This window comes from Xiphophorus couchianus, chromosome 2 (genome assembly GCF_001444195.1).
Source record: "Xiphophorus couchianus chromosome 2, X_couchianus-1.0, whole genome shotgun sequence".
NCBI classification, from domain to species: Eukaryota; Metazoa; Chordata; class Actinopteri; order Cyprinodontiformes; family Poeciliidae; genus Xiphophorus; species Xiphophorus couchianus.
The window spans coordinates 29638463-29656062 of NC_040229.1; the positions used below are offsets into that span (position 1 = coordinate 29638463).

The window sequence follows — 17600 nt, forward strand, 5'->3', positions numbered from 1 at the left end:
GAAGACAGGATTAAGTCGGAGGAAGAATCTGTTGCTCTGATGATCAAAAGCTTTATTGCTCTGAATTGATCCTGTTGATTCACAGTAGCGTTTCGCCAGTCAGTCACTTTTGTTGCTTCTGCTTTGTTTTCAGGCGACCATATACGACCTCTAAGCAGAAACAAAGGGTTTTCTTTATTTTCACATTTGCGTCCCGAAGAGTCAAAAATACCTCATCCAGAGCGAGAGATGGAGCTAAACAAGTCTGTTCTACAGCCGCTTAAAACCTTCCGGTTTTACACGCAGCTGTGCTGGTTAAAGTGTGACCCTCTCAGTAGAGAAAAAGTCTTATTTTTGTTTAGTATAATCCTCTTTAATCCTCCACTCTTCTACGTTTAAAGTGTAGAGATTAGACGAGATTATCTTTGATCTTTCAAGTCAAGAAGGCACCGGCGTAAATGAGTCAATTCGGAGCTCAGAGGAACTGATCATCCGGCTGGTTAACAAATGGAGGGCGGCTCTCCGTCCACCAATCAGGAGCTCATTGATGACGGTGACAAACCTGCAGAGCAACGGAAGAAGTCAAAGTCTTCCATAATTATTTTATGGCTGCTTTTGGTGTCCAGAGAACCATCCTTAGGGCCATTTGTGGCTCTTAGAATGGGGCCCTTGTCCACCGTTAAAGAATTACTCTTTTTTTTTTTTTTTACCAGACTGTTAATGATGAAATGCTTAAAACAGATCAAGAAAAAAAAAATGATGCGGATCATTTAAAATGGTCTTAAAATAAAAACTAAAACAACACAAACCACTAATTGTTTATTAGACACGTTTTGTTTTCATTTTTAATTTGATCCAAAGCACCATTTGTGGTCTTGCAGCACCTTCTGTAATTATTTTTAGAATGGCAAGTTTACATCTTCTTACTGAAAATGTTAAATGCAACACAAAGATCTTTTTTGGCTTTCATTTTTAATCTCATAAAAACGTCTAGCGACTTGGGGACACTAATCCACGACATCTGGCTCAAAACAGCAAAGTTCATGGAAGAGCATTAATTTTATAGACTTACAAAATGTAAAATAATGAGCCCAAACTAGTAAGTGACTGTAAACACCAAAACGTTACATGCTTTATTTATTGCTGTGCAGGTAAAAGAGAAGTAATTCACCATAATATTTTGGGGATTTTAAGGGGGGAAGAAAGGAAAATGTTGGCCCCTGAATGCTTTCACCTTGGTGATTTTGGCCCCTTTGTGCAGGAAGTTTGGACGCCCCACAAACAAACTTTAACTTTTACTGTTGTAGCTGAATAAGAAGGTTAAAAAAATAACTCGTATCATTCTCCTAGCCTGGAATACATCTAGTACAATTTGCAGATTTTTTTTTCTGTGTAGAAATCAGGTCAGGTCAATTCGTTAAGTGTTGCATTCAGAACTGGTTTTGCATTGTTCACAGCAAAAGTGATAAAACGTTTGTGTCCCACGATTATGTTTAACGTGACAGTTGTGGACCCCAGCATTACGCCACACAGCGGGATCCTGTTGACCCCACACACAGACCCCAGTGTGCGGCGCTGCTCTGGTGACCCTTTAGGCTCCACTTCCTGAGGCCAGGAAAGTGAGGAAATCTATTCCCAGGAAGCACCAGTGGAACCATTTAACCCCGTCGGCCGGAGGCTGGGAGGTACTGGAGTTCAGACAGGTAGGCAAACAACGTGGCGTCGTGAAACGCCGCCGATCAGACGCCTGTGAAATGATGAATGTCCAGAAGCGTTCATCGTGACCATAAAGTGACGCAATAATTTAAATATAGATAAAAATGTGCTACATACATGTATGAAACGGACATTTATTAGGTATTAAAGTGTGCAAGCAATTTAGAAATAATTTTAAAAGGACATGCCTCATTATGGGACGATGAACTGTAGTAAAGAAAATATTAAATGATTTTTTAAAAATGCTGAAATCATTTTGTGTCATTTTAAAAGGTTTTAAAACATCTGAGATATTGTTAAGCAATGACTTCAACATTTATTTTATGTATAATGAATCACTGACATCTTATGAAATTATTCTAAAAACAAAAATATATATTTTGTTATTATTTCAGAATACTCTAAACTGTTGCAAGTCATCTTTAACTGGCATAGTACATTAATTCAATGATATGAATTTATTCAACATTTTGGTGGAGATGCATCTGATCTTCACAACAGATGCAATACTGCGTCTTATTAGTTTGACTGATATGTTTTTCCCCCACATCCTTTCAAAAATCTACAATATAATCTTTGGTTATTGATTTGTATTGTTGTGAACTTAAGTTCTTTACCGCTGCACTTTTTTTATGTTGTATATTCGTTCAGGCAATGTGAACGCAAATACGAAAACTGCAGATGATTATCATTAGAAGGGTGCAAAAAAAACCCAACCCTGTTTATACATGTAAACATGTTACAGTTTTAATTTGCAAAATGTTCAAAACGCAGAAAAATCATCAGCAGAAGCGCCAGAAGCATTTTGAGTCGAGTAAATATTGCTGCGAGACATCTTTACCCATCTTCATCTACTCCACTGTATTCCATTCAGAAATACAATATAGTGAAAACGGCTCATTTACTAGCATTACCAGGGTTTTTAACCTCCCCCCAGACTTACTGAAACAGGGTCAAAAGACCCTGAGTCCAAACTGACGACTCTGATGGCTCAAATTAGCATCCCTTCTTCAATTGTAAATGTGGCCGTTGACCGTCAGGCCAGAAGGTAGGAGTGTGAATAGTCCATGTTGGGGGTGGGTATCTATGATACCTACAGTTTAGTTTTGAAGCATACATGAAGTGTTTTTGGAGAGATGTGACCTTTTGCAGCTGATCCATGATGTTGTGCTGCATTATCCAGGTCATTTTGCCAAATGTACATAGAGTTTGCAAAACATACAATCTGTTTCAAGAAATATGCAAAGGTTTTTCTAAAAGAAATTAGTAATGTTTTTCTTTTAAATAAGTGGGTTTAAAATGACAGTTTAGAAATAAACTAACCAAATTAATTGTTTTGATCCACCTCAAACAAATCATGCAAAAAGTGTAAGCAAAATAAATCTGGGAGACTTTGCACATGCAAATTTGCATGCAGCCTTTTGTGCTGTGGAGGATAAATAGGTGACTGCTTCACATATTTAGTTCACAAGAAACAAAATGCAGAAGAGGTTCACCACTCAGAAGGCATTGGAACTGATTCTGAGCAGTGCCAGCCCTTGTGATTCAGATGGAGAAGACATAGACCTTCAACTGGATTCGGACTCTGAGCTGTCTTCAGGTTAGATTTCTCAACCTACCTATTTTATTTTCCTGACTATTTTTTATTTAGAACCAAACAGTAATGGCCTTATTTAAAGAACAAAAGCGCCTGTTCACACCTGCTTATAGGATGCTAGCTAAAATCCTTCAGGTCAGTCGACCCGTCTCTGGGCTCCAAAGGTAGAAATGTTAAATGACCCTTCTCTGCTAATGGAAGTTCAGCGTTCAAACAGAGAGTAAATCATTGCAGGATGGAAACACGGGACAACTTTGGAAGTGTCGTTAGGACCTCACACTGAGACGGAGGCCAGCAGCTCAGCTCTGTTGACACGTGGGTGTAGGCGGCAGGCTGAGGCGCTCCTCAGGGCGCCGACTCAGGGCGTGTGCAGACCACACAGGAGAAATCACATCTGTCACTCCAGGTGACCAGAAGAAGGAAGACGTGTTTAGTGTTGACTGAATTTCATTTGGTCATCATTTCAGCTTGACTGCACGAGGGAAGCTTCAGGCGGACACTGGCTGTCGAGCGTGCGTCGTAAGATGAGGCAACGTAGGGACAAAAAGAAGCAGCTATGCTTCTATCTAACTGTTGCTGCAGAAAGGCACAAACTGAGTTTCTGTGATTTCAGAATATGTTGGAAGTTTGGTTCGAGAGTGCCTCGTCTTATGCGGCGCAAAACGTTTTCACAGGAAAACTCTGGCAGCTGTAAATTATTTTACAGTGATTGAGATCACAGCTGGATTACATGAACAATTTGTTAAGTCTACAAAAGAATTGCGCAACAAAATGAAAACGAACCAAAACTAATCAAACCCGATCATGTAGAAAGTGCAGCATAAGGCCGTGAAGTGACTTATATTTTCAAAAACGACTGAAAAAATTAGTTTTTCCAACGTTAGAATGTCATATTGGCAGAATTGTTTTGTTCTATTTCAGTATTTTTCTGTTTTCACCACCATTTGTAGTTTTAACAAATAAATGTGGTGTATACAAATATATTGTTGCTGTAAAAACGTTAACATTTAGTTTGACTGTTTGCAAAAGTTTCTGTGAATTTAAACATGTTTTCCACTTCCAATATTTTTCTGAGATGATTTTACCCAGTTGTTTTTTATGCGCAGCCATTTGATACAGTCTGGACCTCGTGACCTCTCTGGTAGAGGTCACAGGATCTATAAATTGACTTGCAAAGTTTACGTTGTTCCATCCAACTATTGTCCATCAAATGACATTTGAGAGGAGATAAAGTCACAAGAAAAATCCATACTGCTTATGTGTGAAAGAAAGTGAGACTTTCAGCTTTCAGCAGTTCAATTGATGACTGATTAAACTAGGATGGCTCGGTTTTCGAGTCCTTCCCATATCGGCTCAACAGGGCCAAAAGGCCGGAGTCCACCCTGACGACTCTGATGGCTCAAATTAGCATCCCTTCTTCAATTGTAAATGTGGCCGTTGACCGTCAGGCCAGAAGGTAGGAGTGTGAATAGTCCATGTTGGGGGTGGGTATCTATGATACCTACAGGAGATCAGATCTCCTGTAGGTAATGCTCTTCAGTCTAGTTTTGAAGCATACATGAAGTGTTTTTGGAGAGATGTGACTTTTTGCAGCTGATCCATGATGTTGTGCTGCATTATCCAGGTCATTTTGCCAAATGTACATAGAGTTTGCAAAACATACAATCTGTTTCAAGAAATATGCAAAGGTTTTTCTAAAAGAAATTAGTAATGTTTTTCTTTGAAATAAAGCTAAGAGGGTATAACATGACGGTTTAGAAATAAACTAACCAAATTAATTGTGTTGATCCACCTCAAAAAAATCATGCAAAAAGTGTAAGCAAAATAAATCTGGGAGACTTTGCACATGCAAATTTGCATGCAGCCTTTTGTGCTGTGGAGGATAAATAGGTGACTGCTTCACCTATTTAGTTCACAAGAACTAATGGCATTTATTTCAGTCATAATCTTGCGGGGGTGACCAAGGTTCCATCACTATGTGACAGCTGGTCAGCAAACCTGGCAAACATGATTGACATGGCAGCACTGAATGCACATGTGCTTTATCAGGCATGCATTGGGGTGCAGGAGAGACGGGTGGACTTCCTGGTTGAGCTTGCAAAAGAGTTGGGTAACTCTCATGTGAGTGAGAAGAAGGCACACAAGGAGAAACTGCTTCGGCAACAACCTTCCACACCCAGCTCAGGCAAAAGGGCGAAGTGTCAGGTCAACCATCGATGCAGGATGCGTGTCCTGAGGCCGAAACATCATCAGTGACCCCTCACACCCCCACCATGGACTGTTCTCCCTGCTGCCCTCTGGAAAGAGGTTCTGCAGCATCCGGTGCAGGCCCACCTGGTTCCGAAACAGCTTTTTCCTACTTGCCATCAGACTGCTGAACTCTTAACTGGACTGCACTCAAAAACTGGTCTCCACTTTATACCTTGCACATGTACAGAGCTAAATAACTTCTATTTTACTGTCAGTCCTGCACTTTATATTTTATATTTATATTTATATTCATATTTTATACTGTATTTTATTTTACTCACAACATTGGAACCTCAAACATTATCCTGAGCCGTATGCAACGAAATTTCGTTCTGTATACACCCTGTGCATTGAAAATGACAACAAAGTCAGTCGAAGTCGAAGTCTAAGGAACAATTGTGCAACTGTGAGATGCGTTGAGGCCATTACCAGGGTACTGATAAGGTAATGGCCCTATTTACTGAACAAAAGCACCTGCTAGATAAAATCCTTCAGGCCAGTTGGCTATCTAAGCCGAAATAGGTATATGTCAAAGTGGACTAACTCAAGCCATTCTAGTGTAACAGGCATTTGTTGAACTGCAATCAGTTGAATCAGGCACATTAAAGCAGGGAAACCTCTAAAACATGTAGGACAGTGGGCCTTGAGGACCAGGGTTGGGAAACACTGGTTTCCACAGTCACTGTGCAGCTCTCTAATTTAGATTATGGTTCCTAAAACCTGGAATCAATGGATGGAATATACCGTAGGAATATCTAAGATATCCGTTTTATACCATCTTCATTCTATTTTCTGCGAGGAGGAAACTTATTGTTCAAATAAATTCAAGATGGATAAAAATTGGACTTATAGTTATTACCTTGGAACATGCGATGAGATAAACATGATCCTTTTCGAGTGTTATCAATTTCTTGTAGAGTATTCTTGTTTTTGGCTTTAAACAGGAGCCAGTCCTTGATTTTTCTTTCACTGTCGACTCCTACCGGTACCGGCTTCGGTCCTGATCCGCGGGTCAACAGATGGAGACATGGTTGCATTCCTGAGCAGTTGGGAGTCAACAGCGCAGCAGATGCGTTGCTTTTATTTCGACGTGTTCCTGCGGGTCATTTGGAGGTACGGCAGCCCGAGAGGGGACAAAGAGCCAATGGCAAATGTCTTGGCTTTGTGGGGACAACAGCTGGGAGGAACTGACCGGGCAGCCGTTTCACTTCATTAAAGACTCAGCATGAGAGCAGCAGAGGCTTTTGGAGCTCTCCTCACCACTCCTCCCTCCTGTCTGTCGTTACGCCCATATGTACGCATATCCACTCCCCAAAGGAGACTACGAGGAGCGTTTTCACATTACAGGTGTTGCTTCACAGGTAGAAGGATTCTGTGCTTCAAAAGTACATTTCTACTTCTCAAGACCTAAAATGAGAATTTCTGATCCACGCGCGTCAGATATAATTTAAAAGTGCTACTCTTCTGCAACAGCGTCTTTGCTTTCTTCAACTTTGCAAACAGAAATTCAGCATTTTGGCGGGTATTGCCCTCAGCTTTTCTGTATGAAAGACAAACTTTCCTCAATTTACCAATAGCATTTAGATTGTGGTGAAACTTTAATGCCTGAACCTCTAGAAAAAATTCCATTGATTCTTCTTCTTTTGAACTAGTTCAAACGACTTCTCCTGGCACAGCCGGAAGGTGTGATGCAAGGTCCAGTGCTTGGACCTTTTCTCTTCTTTTTCTGTGAAAATCCCTTGGATCACCTCATGCAAAAAATGTAACCGTCCCATCAATGCTATGCCGATGATATGCAGATCTACACGTTCCTAAAGGCCGGTGATCTTACAAAGCTCACCACTTTACACCAATAGTGAGCAGAAATCTGTGACTCCATGGCTCTTATTTTTCTCTTATCAAATCACAAGCAGACACGTTCCAAACAAAATCATTCCGAGTAGTGTTATGCAAGACATTGATGTACGACATTGCTTAAGCTTTACTTACTTGCCTACATCTCATTAACGTCTGATCCGATGTTTCTTGGGTATTCACCAGTTCTCTTTTAACCCTTCCAGACTGAAGGGATCGGCAACGATCCAGCCAATTGTACGATACAGTAATACCGCCACACTTTGTGCTATCTTACCAATTCAAACAGTTTCCGAAGGGGAGACGTTGCGCTTTCCTGCCAATATTGAGTTATTACGGTAATTTCACCCCCGCTGTAGCAGGGAGTGAAATTAAGCTGATGAAACACTGTTTTAATAGACGGTAAATTGCAAAAATAACTGGCTAAATGTTGAAAGTTCCAGTTGTTATGGGTAAATGGGCAAATATATTAACTCACAGGACATTTAAAGAACTGCTTACAATTAAAATAACCAAAATATATCCAGGCAGACATTTGAAACGTAGGTCTTTTCAGGCTAATAAAGCACAAACTAAAAATGATCCAATTCATACACAAACATGTCTGCCTTGTCCACATGGACACACCACCGACTTCATGATTTGCTCTTTTGAGCGAGCGATGGACTGGTCCCCCCTTAGTGTCACAAAAGAAAACACCTGTTAGAATCTGCTTAATCCCAGCCAGCGGCGGTGCTCCCTGGGCTCTTAGGGGCCCGGTTTAATCCGCACAAGAGCACCAGGCCAAGGCCAGGGCAGTTTAGACCCCCAGCATCCATCCAAACATTCACCCCTCTCCACACAGACACACACACACACACACCTCTTAAGTCTGCCTCATACAACAACTGTTTGAACTGGCTTCTTAATTTGCCCATGCGCCCCCCCACCCCACTCACCAGCCCAAAACTCACTAGTCCCACTCCCACAGCACTCTGTTCCCACCTCCTTTCCCTCCCCTGGTGGGATTTAAAGCCCATTGATTTGTTGATTTCTCCTCTTTTGTTTGCAACCACTGGAGCGTGAACTGGACATCCAGGGTCCAGAATACAGTGCCAGAACTTTTGGCATGGCAGATTAAGGTCCTAATCTAGACATCTGTGAAGGTGGAGTCCGCCTTCTACTTCATGGTTCTGGAGGCCAGTTTGTGAAGGTATCAACTAGCTCTTTATCTGTAAACTGACGATAATCTATACTGGAGAAAAAACAAAAGAAAAACACAACGTTGCAAGCAATTTATGATTATGATAGATGGAGTAAAGATAAACAAAAACATTTGAGTTTGAACTTGAACGGATGATTTATTCCCAAGATTTATTCTCCACCTACCGCATAAATTCAGATGAAATTATTCAACTTTTTGTTTTCAGCATACTCACATTGTCCAAATATTTCTCACCTATAAGTTATTTTTTAAATAAAGTTATAGTTAGGATCCAAAATTATGATTATTTAAGGAAAGATGAAGAAGCTCAAAGAGAAAGTTAGGAATTTTTCAAGCAAGTTTGAAAGGTAAAGCACATTTGCTCATGACAAAACAGATAAAAATGTTTTTTAAAAGTGAAATTAACATTTGAAAAATGATTTTGTGAGATCTTATATTTGAATAATTTTATTAATGAAAAGTGGTACATTTCTTTTTTTTTTTCTATTGTAACTATATGTGACGGAACAATGAAAAATAATGCCTGATTATTATGTGAAATAAAAATAATACACTGCTTTCAAAACATTTGTAGATATAAAAATCTGGTTTGTATTCAGCCCTTCTTCACCTTTTTATCCCTCAATATGTATTTTTTCATAAACAAACTAAATATAAATTTTACTTTTCAAGGTTAAATTTTGAGAATCATGATCATTTTTCTTTTTCTTAAGTTATCTATGGATTTATGTTGACCTTTAATGTGAAATGGCAATAAGAAACGTTGAGGTTTGTTCTTGAACTTTTCCACATGTTTGTGAAAAAGTTCAACATGTCAGACATTATATTTTACATGCAGCTACTTTAAAATTGCAATGAAACATTTAATGAATATTAGATTAAGCCTCTCAACTTTTGTAGTTCCTTAATGATAATGTTTCTTAGTCACCAAGGGGAAATTCGGTCCCCCTCGTCTTACAGAAGCATCAGGTGACGTCCACCCTGAGGAGGATCAACACCCACAAAGCTCCAGGACCGGACAAGGTGTCAGGCCAGACGCTGAAAACCTGCGCCGACCAGCTGGCAGGAGTGTTTCTGGACATTTTCAATCTGTCCCTGCAGCTCGCCATGGTTCCTGAGTGCCTCAAGTCTTCCACCATCATCCCTGTACCGAAGAAGAGGTCCATCACCAGCCTGAACGATTACCGGCCCGTCGCTCTGACCCCGGTGATCATGAAGTGCTTTGAGAGGATTCTTCTGAGGTACATCAGAGACTTCATCCCCGCAAACCTGGACAGCCTTCAGTTCGCCTACAGAGCGAACCGGTCAACAGAGGATGCTGTCTCCATCACTCTGCACACAGCCCTGACCCATCTGCAGCATCCCAACACCTACGTTAGGATGCTATTTGTAGACTTCAGCTCAGCATTTAATACCGTCATCCCAGACAAGCTGGTGCTGAAGCTACTCGAGGTGGGGCTGCCCGCTTCACTGTGCCACTGGATCAGAGACTTCCTCACCAACAGGCCTCAGGTGGTGAGAATAAGTGGCTCAACATCGTCCCCACTGGTCCTCAACACAGGCACGCCGCAGGGCTGTGTGCTCAGCCCAGCTCTCTTCACCCTGTTTACACACGACTGCGTGGCCATCCACCCCACCAACACAGTCGTGAAGTACGCGGACGACACAACAATAGTGGGTCTCATTTCAGACAACAACGAGACCCACTACAGAGAGGAGATTCTGGAGCTCACTCAGTGGTGTTCAGCCAACAACTTGGTGCTGAACACAGGGAAGACCAAGGAGGTAATTGTGGACTACAGAAGGTCCAGGAAGACGGATCACACTCCCCTTCTCATAGATGGAGAAGTGGTGGAACGTGTGGACAACATCAAGTTCCTGGGCCTCCACATCACTTCTGACCTCTCCTGGAACACAAACACCTCCCACCTGGTGAAGAAAGCACAACAAAGGCTCTTCTTCCTCAGGAAACTGAGACGGGCTGGACTTTCCTCACGGCTGCTCGTGAACTTTTACAGGGCGATGATCGAGAGCATCCTCTGCCTCAACATGACTGTGTGGTATGGTAGCTGCACAGCACTGGAGAGGAAACAACTGGCACGGGTGGTGAGAACAGCACAAGGCATTGTGGGATGCCCCCTCCCAGACCTGGACTCCATTTACACAGACCGGGTCAAGAAGAGAGCTGGATCCATAGCGATGGATTCCAGCCACCCGGGCCACAGACTGTTTGTGCCGCTGCCATCAGGCAAGCGGTACAGGAATATACGGACTACAACAAATAGACTGAGAAACAGTTTCTTCCCCACAGCCGTCAGAGCCATTACTCCCTGCCGCCCCCCCCCCCCCACACACATATCATAACCTCGCAGTCACACATACATATCCCCCACCCCCACACAGCCATATTGTTCTGCACTTTGCACTGTCACATCATCTGTACTTTGCCATAATTGGACCTGCTGCTACTTCTTTGGTGTGGTTGAGTGCCTTTAGTTAATTTAGTTGTATATATTGTTATTATTATTATTGTGTGTTTTCTTATTTATACTGTATATATTTGACCTTTTGCACGGGAGCTGCAATGGAAATTTCGTTGAATTCTGTTCAATGACAATAAATGCTATCTATCTCTATCTCTATTTGGGGGAATGATCAATGAAAACCCAAATACTTAGAAACATTTTTATTTAAAAATTTGTACAAGATGTTTACAGCCTTTAAGTGAAATAAATTTAAAAAAGCAGAACACCCTGCCATTAAATAAACACATCGAACCCAGGGCCTTCTTGCTGCAAGGCAACAGCTCTACCCACTGCTCCACCGTGCAGCCCCATGATGAAAATATGACTGAAAAACGACCCCCCTATTTTTTCCTCTATCAGTCTCAATAAACCAAATTATTGCTGTTAATTTTTGACTTTGTGGCTTTAAAAATGCCACCCCGTTCCTACAAAGTTCCCCTCCGTTGACGTTAAAGTGAGTAGAAGCAACAGATTTACAAAGCTGGATTGTCTAAACGGAGACAACCTTGTCACACGGCAGCAGCTGGCTGACGCCGATTTTCTTCACATAATCGTTCTGCAGAGACAAATGCAAAGGTAAAGTCAGCAGCTTGCTCTAGGAATCAAAACGCATCCTCTTAAAGCCACCGTAGGTTAGCAGAGATTATTGACTGTAATGTTTACTGACATGATCTTACATTGATAAGAAAGAAACACGTAAAAGAAAAACATGCTTAATGTTGGACATGTTTCAGTCTTTACTTGACAACGTTGATGTGGTAGGGTCTTCCCCCTGTCTCCTCACACTTCTTCATGTTCAACCTCTCCGGATCTCCAGGAGCCAAAACAGGCGAGCCCGGATCAGCCTGCAGCAAAACAATTTTTAAAAAATAAATAAATAACAACAAATAAAAGTTGGGGAGAAAAGAAGGAAATCTCTTCTCCTATTCAATCCACAAAAAAAAATCTATTTACATTTGCTGCTGCCTCTGCCCGCATTTTACAACTTAAAGAAAATTCTTAAGAGGCAAACGTCTGTTTCCTGGGTTATTAAAAATTAAAAGACATAAGCTTAGATAGCTAAAGTGCTACTGCTATTTTCTTTCAAAGCGTTGCATACTCACGGGGTCCTGGCCTCTGGATGGATGGAGAGCAGAGCTGACATTCTCTCGGTGAATCCTGGAGCAAAGTTTTCTAGGTTGATTGCTACAAAAAACTGACCCTGAAATCCAAAACGGGACAAATTATGAAGGACAAAAAGGTTGTACAGACTCGCCTTTTCACTGAAGCAAGAAATAAAAGATTTTGTTGATTCGCTGACATTTTTTCTTGTTGTTTTAAAACCATTTTGTCTCTGAACTTTATAAAGTTCCTCTTAGAGAAAAAATGGCTTCTAATGGAATTACTGCTTGAGTGATCTTATTGGTAGAGTTTAAATTAGACTTAATTTTTAATCAACTGCTAACAACATTGCAAGGCAAGGAAACGTGTTAATTTAAAAGAGCACCATACATGTCCAAGACATTTGGATAGACAAACAGAAATTAACAAAGTGTTTAAAACATAGTATCTAAAGCATGTTGCATATTCTTGTAACAATTACTGAAAGACAACTTTAAAAAATGTAAATCCAAAATTAAATTGTAGGTTAATTTTCATTTAAATCCAAATTTTGTCTTTTATTTCATCCTTCAAATAGACAAACAGTTCGTTAGTCAGATTGTTTGATCATAAAAAAAAAATGCTGTCAGTTCAGAGCAAAAGGCATAGAAACTAAAGGCTGTTCAGGTTCTGGAAACACTGAATAAGTAGCCAAATCACAACAGTAATTAACTTTGGCCTAACACCACCATTTTGAAAATATAACAGGACTCTGACAGCAGCATCACGGAGGAGCTGCCTCGTTGGTTTTTTTATTTTTATTTTTCTTTAACAGACCACTAAAGACAGCTTTTCAGTTTTTCCCCATTTCAACAGGAAACTCATTTTCATGGCAGTGTTTTAAGATGATAGTTAGTGGTTGTTAAAGTTTAAAACAGAGCGCTTCTTTCAGTCCTTGCATTCCTCGGACCAAACACGACGACTTCTGACCTGTTTGCAACAAATTGGAGGAAACTCTGACTCATCCACTCACTGGTGTCACGAAGAGACTGACTCACTGATCACAGCGGACTAAGGTCAGGCGATGACACAAATTAAAAAGCTGCGATTTCAGCATAAATATGGAAGCAGACGTAGTTTTCAATAATTTGACAAGGGAGAAATCGATCGTGTTAAATTTAAGTGGGCTCAGAACGAATCCTAGAGGAATCCCACAAACCTGGGACTGAGATTTGGAGAGCTGATTCTTTATTGTGCAGCGTTTTGAACAAAACTGAGAAATAAACTAATTATAAGTTACAATAGACAAGGTATGTAGAATGTAGCCCTTTTTTTACATCAAAATTACAGTTTGATCATAATTTCAAAAAGTAAAGATATTTATTGAAGAAAAAAAATATATATTTAATGGGGAATTTATGCCAAGATGCACATTTGTGAGACTTATGAGACGCATAAGTGCATACTAAATATATGCTAAAATCTGTGCAGCTGTAAAATTCTAAGTACAGCTAAATTTAACCTTTAGTGCCATCAACACATCTGGGATTGTGTGTTTGATTAAAAAAAAACAAAAAACAATTTGGGGGTTTAATAATGGAATAATTATATAAAATTTTGCAGTGGAAATTATTAAACCAGTAACGGTTTAAGAACCTAAAGGAAAGGCAGGGAAACAAAGCTGAACCCTGTAAGTGGGAGCATAGAAAAACAATGTCTAGAATACCTAGAACCTTCTGCTTTGGTTCTAGATTAAAGTGCTTATGTTATTGCTAATATTGCTAATATTGTTTTATTGTTAATTTGAATCCGCCTCAATCACTTTGCGGTCTTAATCCAGCTATGGAGCAAGCATCAAGAGTCACATTGGAAGGACTTTTCTGCCATCTGGAGGTCGGAGTGTGAACTACGCCCGGTGGTGATTTTGTTCAGTTTCAGATATTACAGTATTCAATTTGATTGTAAATACTGTGATGATAAAAATGCGGTCGTTGTTCATGTGCCTGTGATTTAATTCAGTTTCAAAGCCCAATTTCAGCAATAGAAACATCCAGAAAATAATCTACACACTTTATGCCAAACTGCGTCTGTTTCTAATTTGCATGATACTAAAATGTATATTTGAAGTATGTTCTGCATCCAAATTAACAATTTATATTCATTGAATGATAATTTACTGTTTATAGAATTGGGGAACTGGAGAAAGGCTAAAATAAAATTAATGTTGATGTTAATTTCTACCAACCTGTGGCTTCACTGCCACCAATGGGGACCAGTCCTCCTCCAGTCAGAACACTCTTTGGGTCCGTTGTGACGTGTCCCTCCGGGTCGCAGCCCCATCCATCAGGGATCGGATCCGCCTCGTATATTTAACACATTTGGTTTAATCACAAATGCGACGCCTAATTTGACATTAACCGGACCACTAACAGGCATAAATAAACATTAACTGTATCAAAAGGTTGATTAACTCAGCTGGGATTCTCTTCTAAACGAGGTTTTCCGGTACTAAAGTGTTGCTCTCTTTTTCAACAAACCAAAAATACGTCACTGAAAGTCCGGCTCTCACCTTTCCGAGCGCCACAGCTGAAGTGTCCGGGACAAAGCGGGCTCCGTGTTCGGCCGGAGCCGCCACGCTCAGTGGGCTGGTGCCCAACGTGCGCTACAGGGTGCAACTTCACATTGTTTCTACAAGAATTATATGTAAGAAAATGTCCAAATGTCCAAATCTAGGACATGCATTCTATATTGTGTTAAGGCTTTAGGGAATACACGGACTAAAGAAGGGAAAAGCCTCTCAGTTGCTGTCGTTGATGTGCAGAAGCATCACATGTGGATTTATTCTCCAGATTAAATGACATTCTTACCTCTTTACCTCGTGTTGGTAAATGACAAACCCTGCAGGAACGACATAAATACTATTAAGGCGACTGAAAATGTGCTTCACTTGTGTTGGTTATAAAATGAAAAAGTTTTAACGGAGCGAGGGAAGTCTCACTCATGATCATGTTTTCTTTCAGGGCCTGCATTGAATAATAACCAGCGAATCCAAAATGGTTAGAGCCTTTGAGAGAAGAGTGACATAAAATTATTTTTTGTTTTCTTTGCCTGCCTTTCTTCCCTAATAACCTATTTAGATACTGTATGTCTGCAATTCAAAGGGAAGTAAATACATAATTTAGTTTTTTATTTTGGTAAAACCATTTACTAAAATAACACAAATGTTCTAAACTGTGATGGCTCAGTATCTTTTTAAACCATTCCATTGTAGCTCTGGCTGTTTGCTGAGGGCCACGCTTCCATAAATGCCAGATTTATGGAGGATCTAACTAATAAAGTTACCATAATCTCCTTGGCTGCTTTTCTGATTCTGTTTTTGGTGGCGTTGCTGCTGTGCCATACTCTTAATTTGTACATTTTGGGCTGATCAGTCCTCCAGGAAATGCTCAAAGCTTCTAATATTGATTTGTAACCTAGCTCCGATGAAACCTCATCACTACTGGCTGCGGAGTTCCTTGGTTTCCATGATTCTGTTTACAGAGCCGCTGCATTTATACGGCAGATGTGGACGAATCTATCCAAAGTACGGATAATATCAATCCAAGTTTGTTTCAGCTTCCTTTCATACTAGTGTGATAAGACTGACACTTTAGTTCCAGATTGAAATTCTATTATACTTTTGTGTTTGTTTCTCAACTCTGCCATAAAAAGATTTTGGTTTGAAAATTTCTCAAATTATAATTTAAAAAAATATGTATTATTTTTTCTTTAGAAAACAATTCGCCCAATTCTATTTTTCTATTGCATCTGTTTGTTGTGTGTATATATTATTAAAGTGCTTTCCAGACACCTATAAACTTTTTCTAAACTCTGACCTAGTTTTTAACAAAATAATTCAAAGGGGAAAAAAACACAAAGATGCATAAAAGTCAAATGTGATATGATATTATAGTAATAAGTATTGGTATTGGTGATACTGGCCCTGTTATTTGTATCAGATCAATATCAAAATATGCACTATTGCATTTTTATTTTATGTGGACAATAAGTTACATGCAAGTGAACTTTATTTATGAGTAAAGTAACTTTTCAACGCAATTAGATTAAAATGTCATTTAAATGGGGATACTGCTTTTAGATTTTAATTTATAAACAATTTTGAATGTTATAATTTCTCTTCCATTTCACAGTTATACATCGCTGAATGTTGGTCTGTTACATTAAACCTGACGTTTTCGGATACGTCTAAACAACATGGCTAACCTGACTCTGTTTCCCAGCCTCTATTAGAACCAGAGAAGATGAGCCACCACCCAGCCAACGCCAACCTCTTTGGCCTTCCTAATAGCCAGATCCATGCAGAAGTTTCCCACAACTGGGCCCAGCAGGTTGTTCCCGTCCACCAGCGATGTGGCCGCACTCTCCTTCTCCACCACAGGCTCGCCCTCCACTGCACACACCCCGGTCCGTATGTCCTTCAAGTACATATCTGTCAGCAAGGACACGGGTTGTAAGCAGCACGCACATTTTAGGCAGGGATTACCCAGCAGACGTCAAACGGTGCAACATAAAGACAAGCTGCCATTATGGACACTGAAGGGTGGATATTTACAAGCTTCCACATCGACTGACCCACCCTGTTGAGTCCGTGGCTATAGTGCCCCCTGCAGAAACAGTGGGCCCTTCAGGAGCCTGAAGGTCTTTACTGTGCTGTTACTTTTTTTAAATCAGATTTGTTCTGATACGATGTCGCATGAGAAGATGTTTATGAGAAACTCAGCATAAAAACCGTAAACATTACTCCATTCCTTTAATTTGCATTTTAGGTAGGAAGGGAGCTAAACTTTGACATTTGTTTTGCACTTAGCCTTTCTATATATTTAACTCCCAGCAGAACGTCAAACAAAAAAACATACCATGGAGTTACTGCACACAGAGGCGTATTGATGTGTAGAGACCGGGGTCTAGGGTGGGGAGGGTGGACAAAGTGCCGATACACTCAAGAGCAAAGCTTAAATGCAACAGAGGGGTCATCGAGTGCGCCGCGCCTCTCCGCACCGCGCCGCGTTTCTAATACAGATCAAGACACGTCTGCTGTCTTTACTCTCGCTTTGGGTGCAACTGTGAAGAGGGAACTGCGTGGCTCTGCTTCACTTTCAACTTCAATGGATTTCATGTGATGAGTAATTATATAGGAGAGAACAATGCAAACAAAATGATGGATGTTTTTTTAAACCGAAGTTACAAATTAAACTCAGAGTGTGGCCTGTCTTTGTATTGTTACACTTCCATCTGCACATCTTTTGAAGTATTTTTATTTCTTTTTACTAACTTTGCTTTAGAAATAGTTGTTGGGTATTTTTTTCACATTCTTTGCAAAACAGCTCAATATCAG

The 17600-nt window shown here is 40.3% G+C and overlaps 1 protein-coding gene across 1 annotated transcript; it reads right to left on the minus strand.

Moving 5' to 3' along the window:
* Positions 1–11862: 11862 nt before the first annotated feature.
* Positions 11863–17011, minus strand: LOC114153253 ((2R)-3-sulfolactate dehydrogenase (NADP(+))-like). The gene is given in 10 exon segments (XM_028031654.1): positions 11863–11970; positions 12229–12246; positions 12249–12478; positions 14451–14565; positions 14757–14867; positions 15073–15103; positions 15185–15270; positions 16507–16694; positions 16838–16869; positions 17007–17011. Coding segments are annotated over 10 exon segments (924 nt in total).
* Positions 17012–17600: the final 589 nt, after the last annotated feature.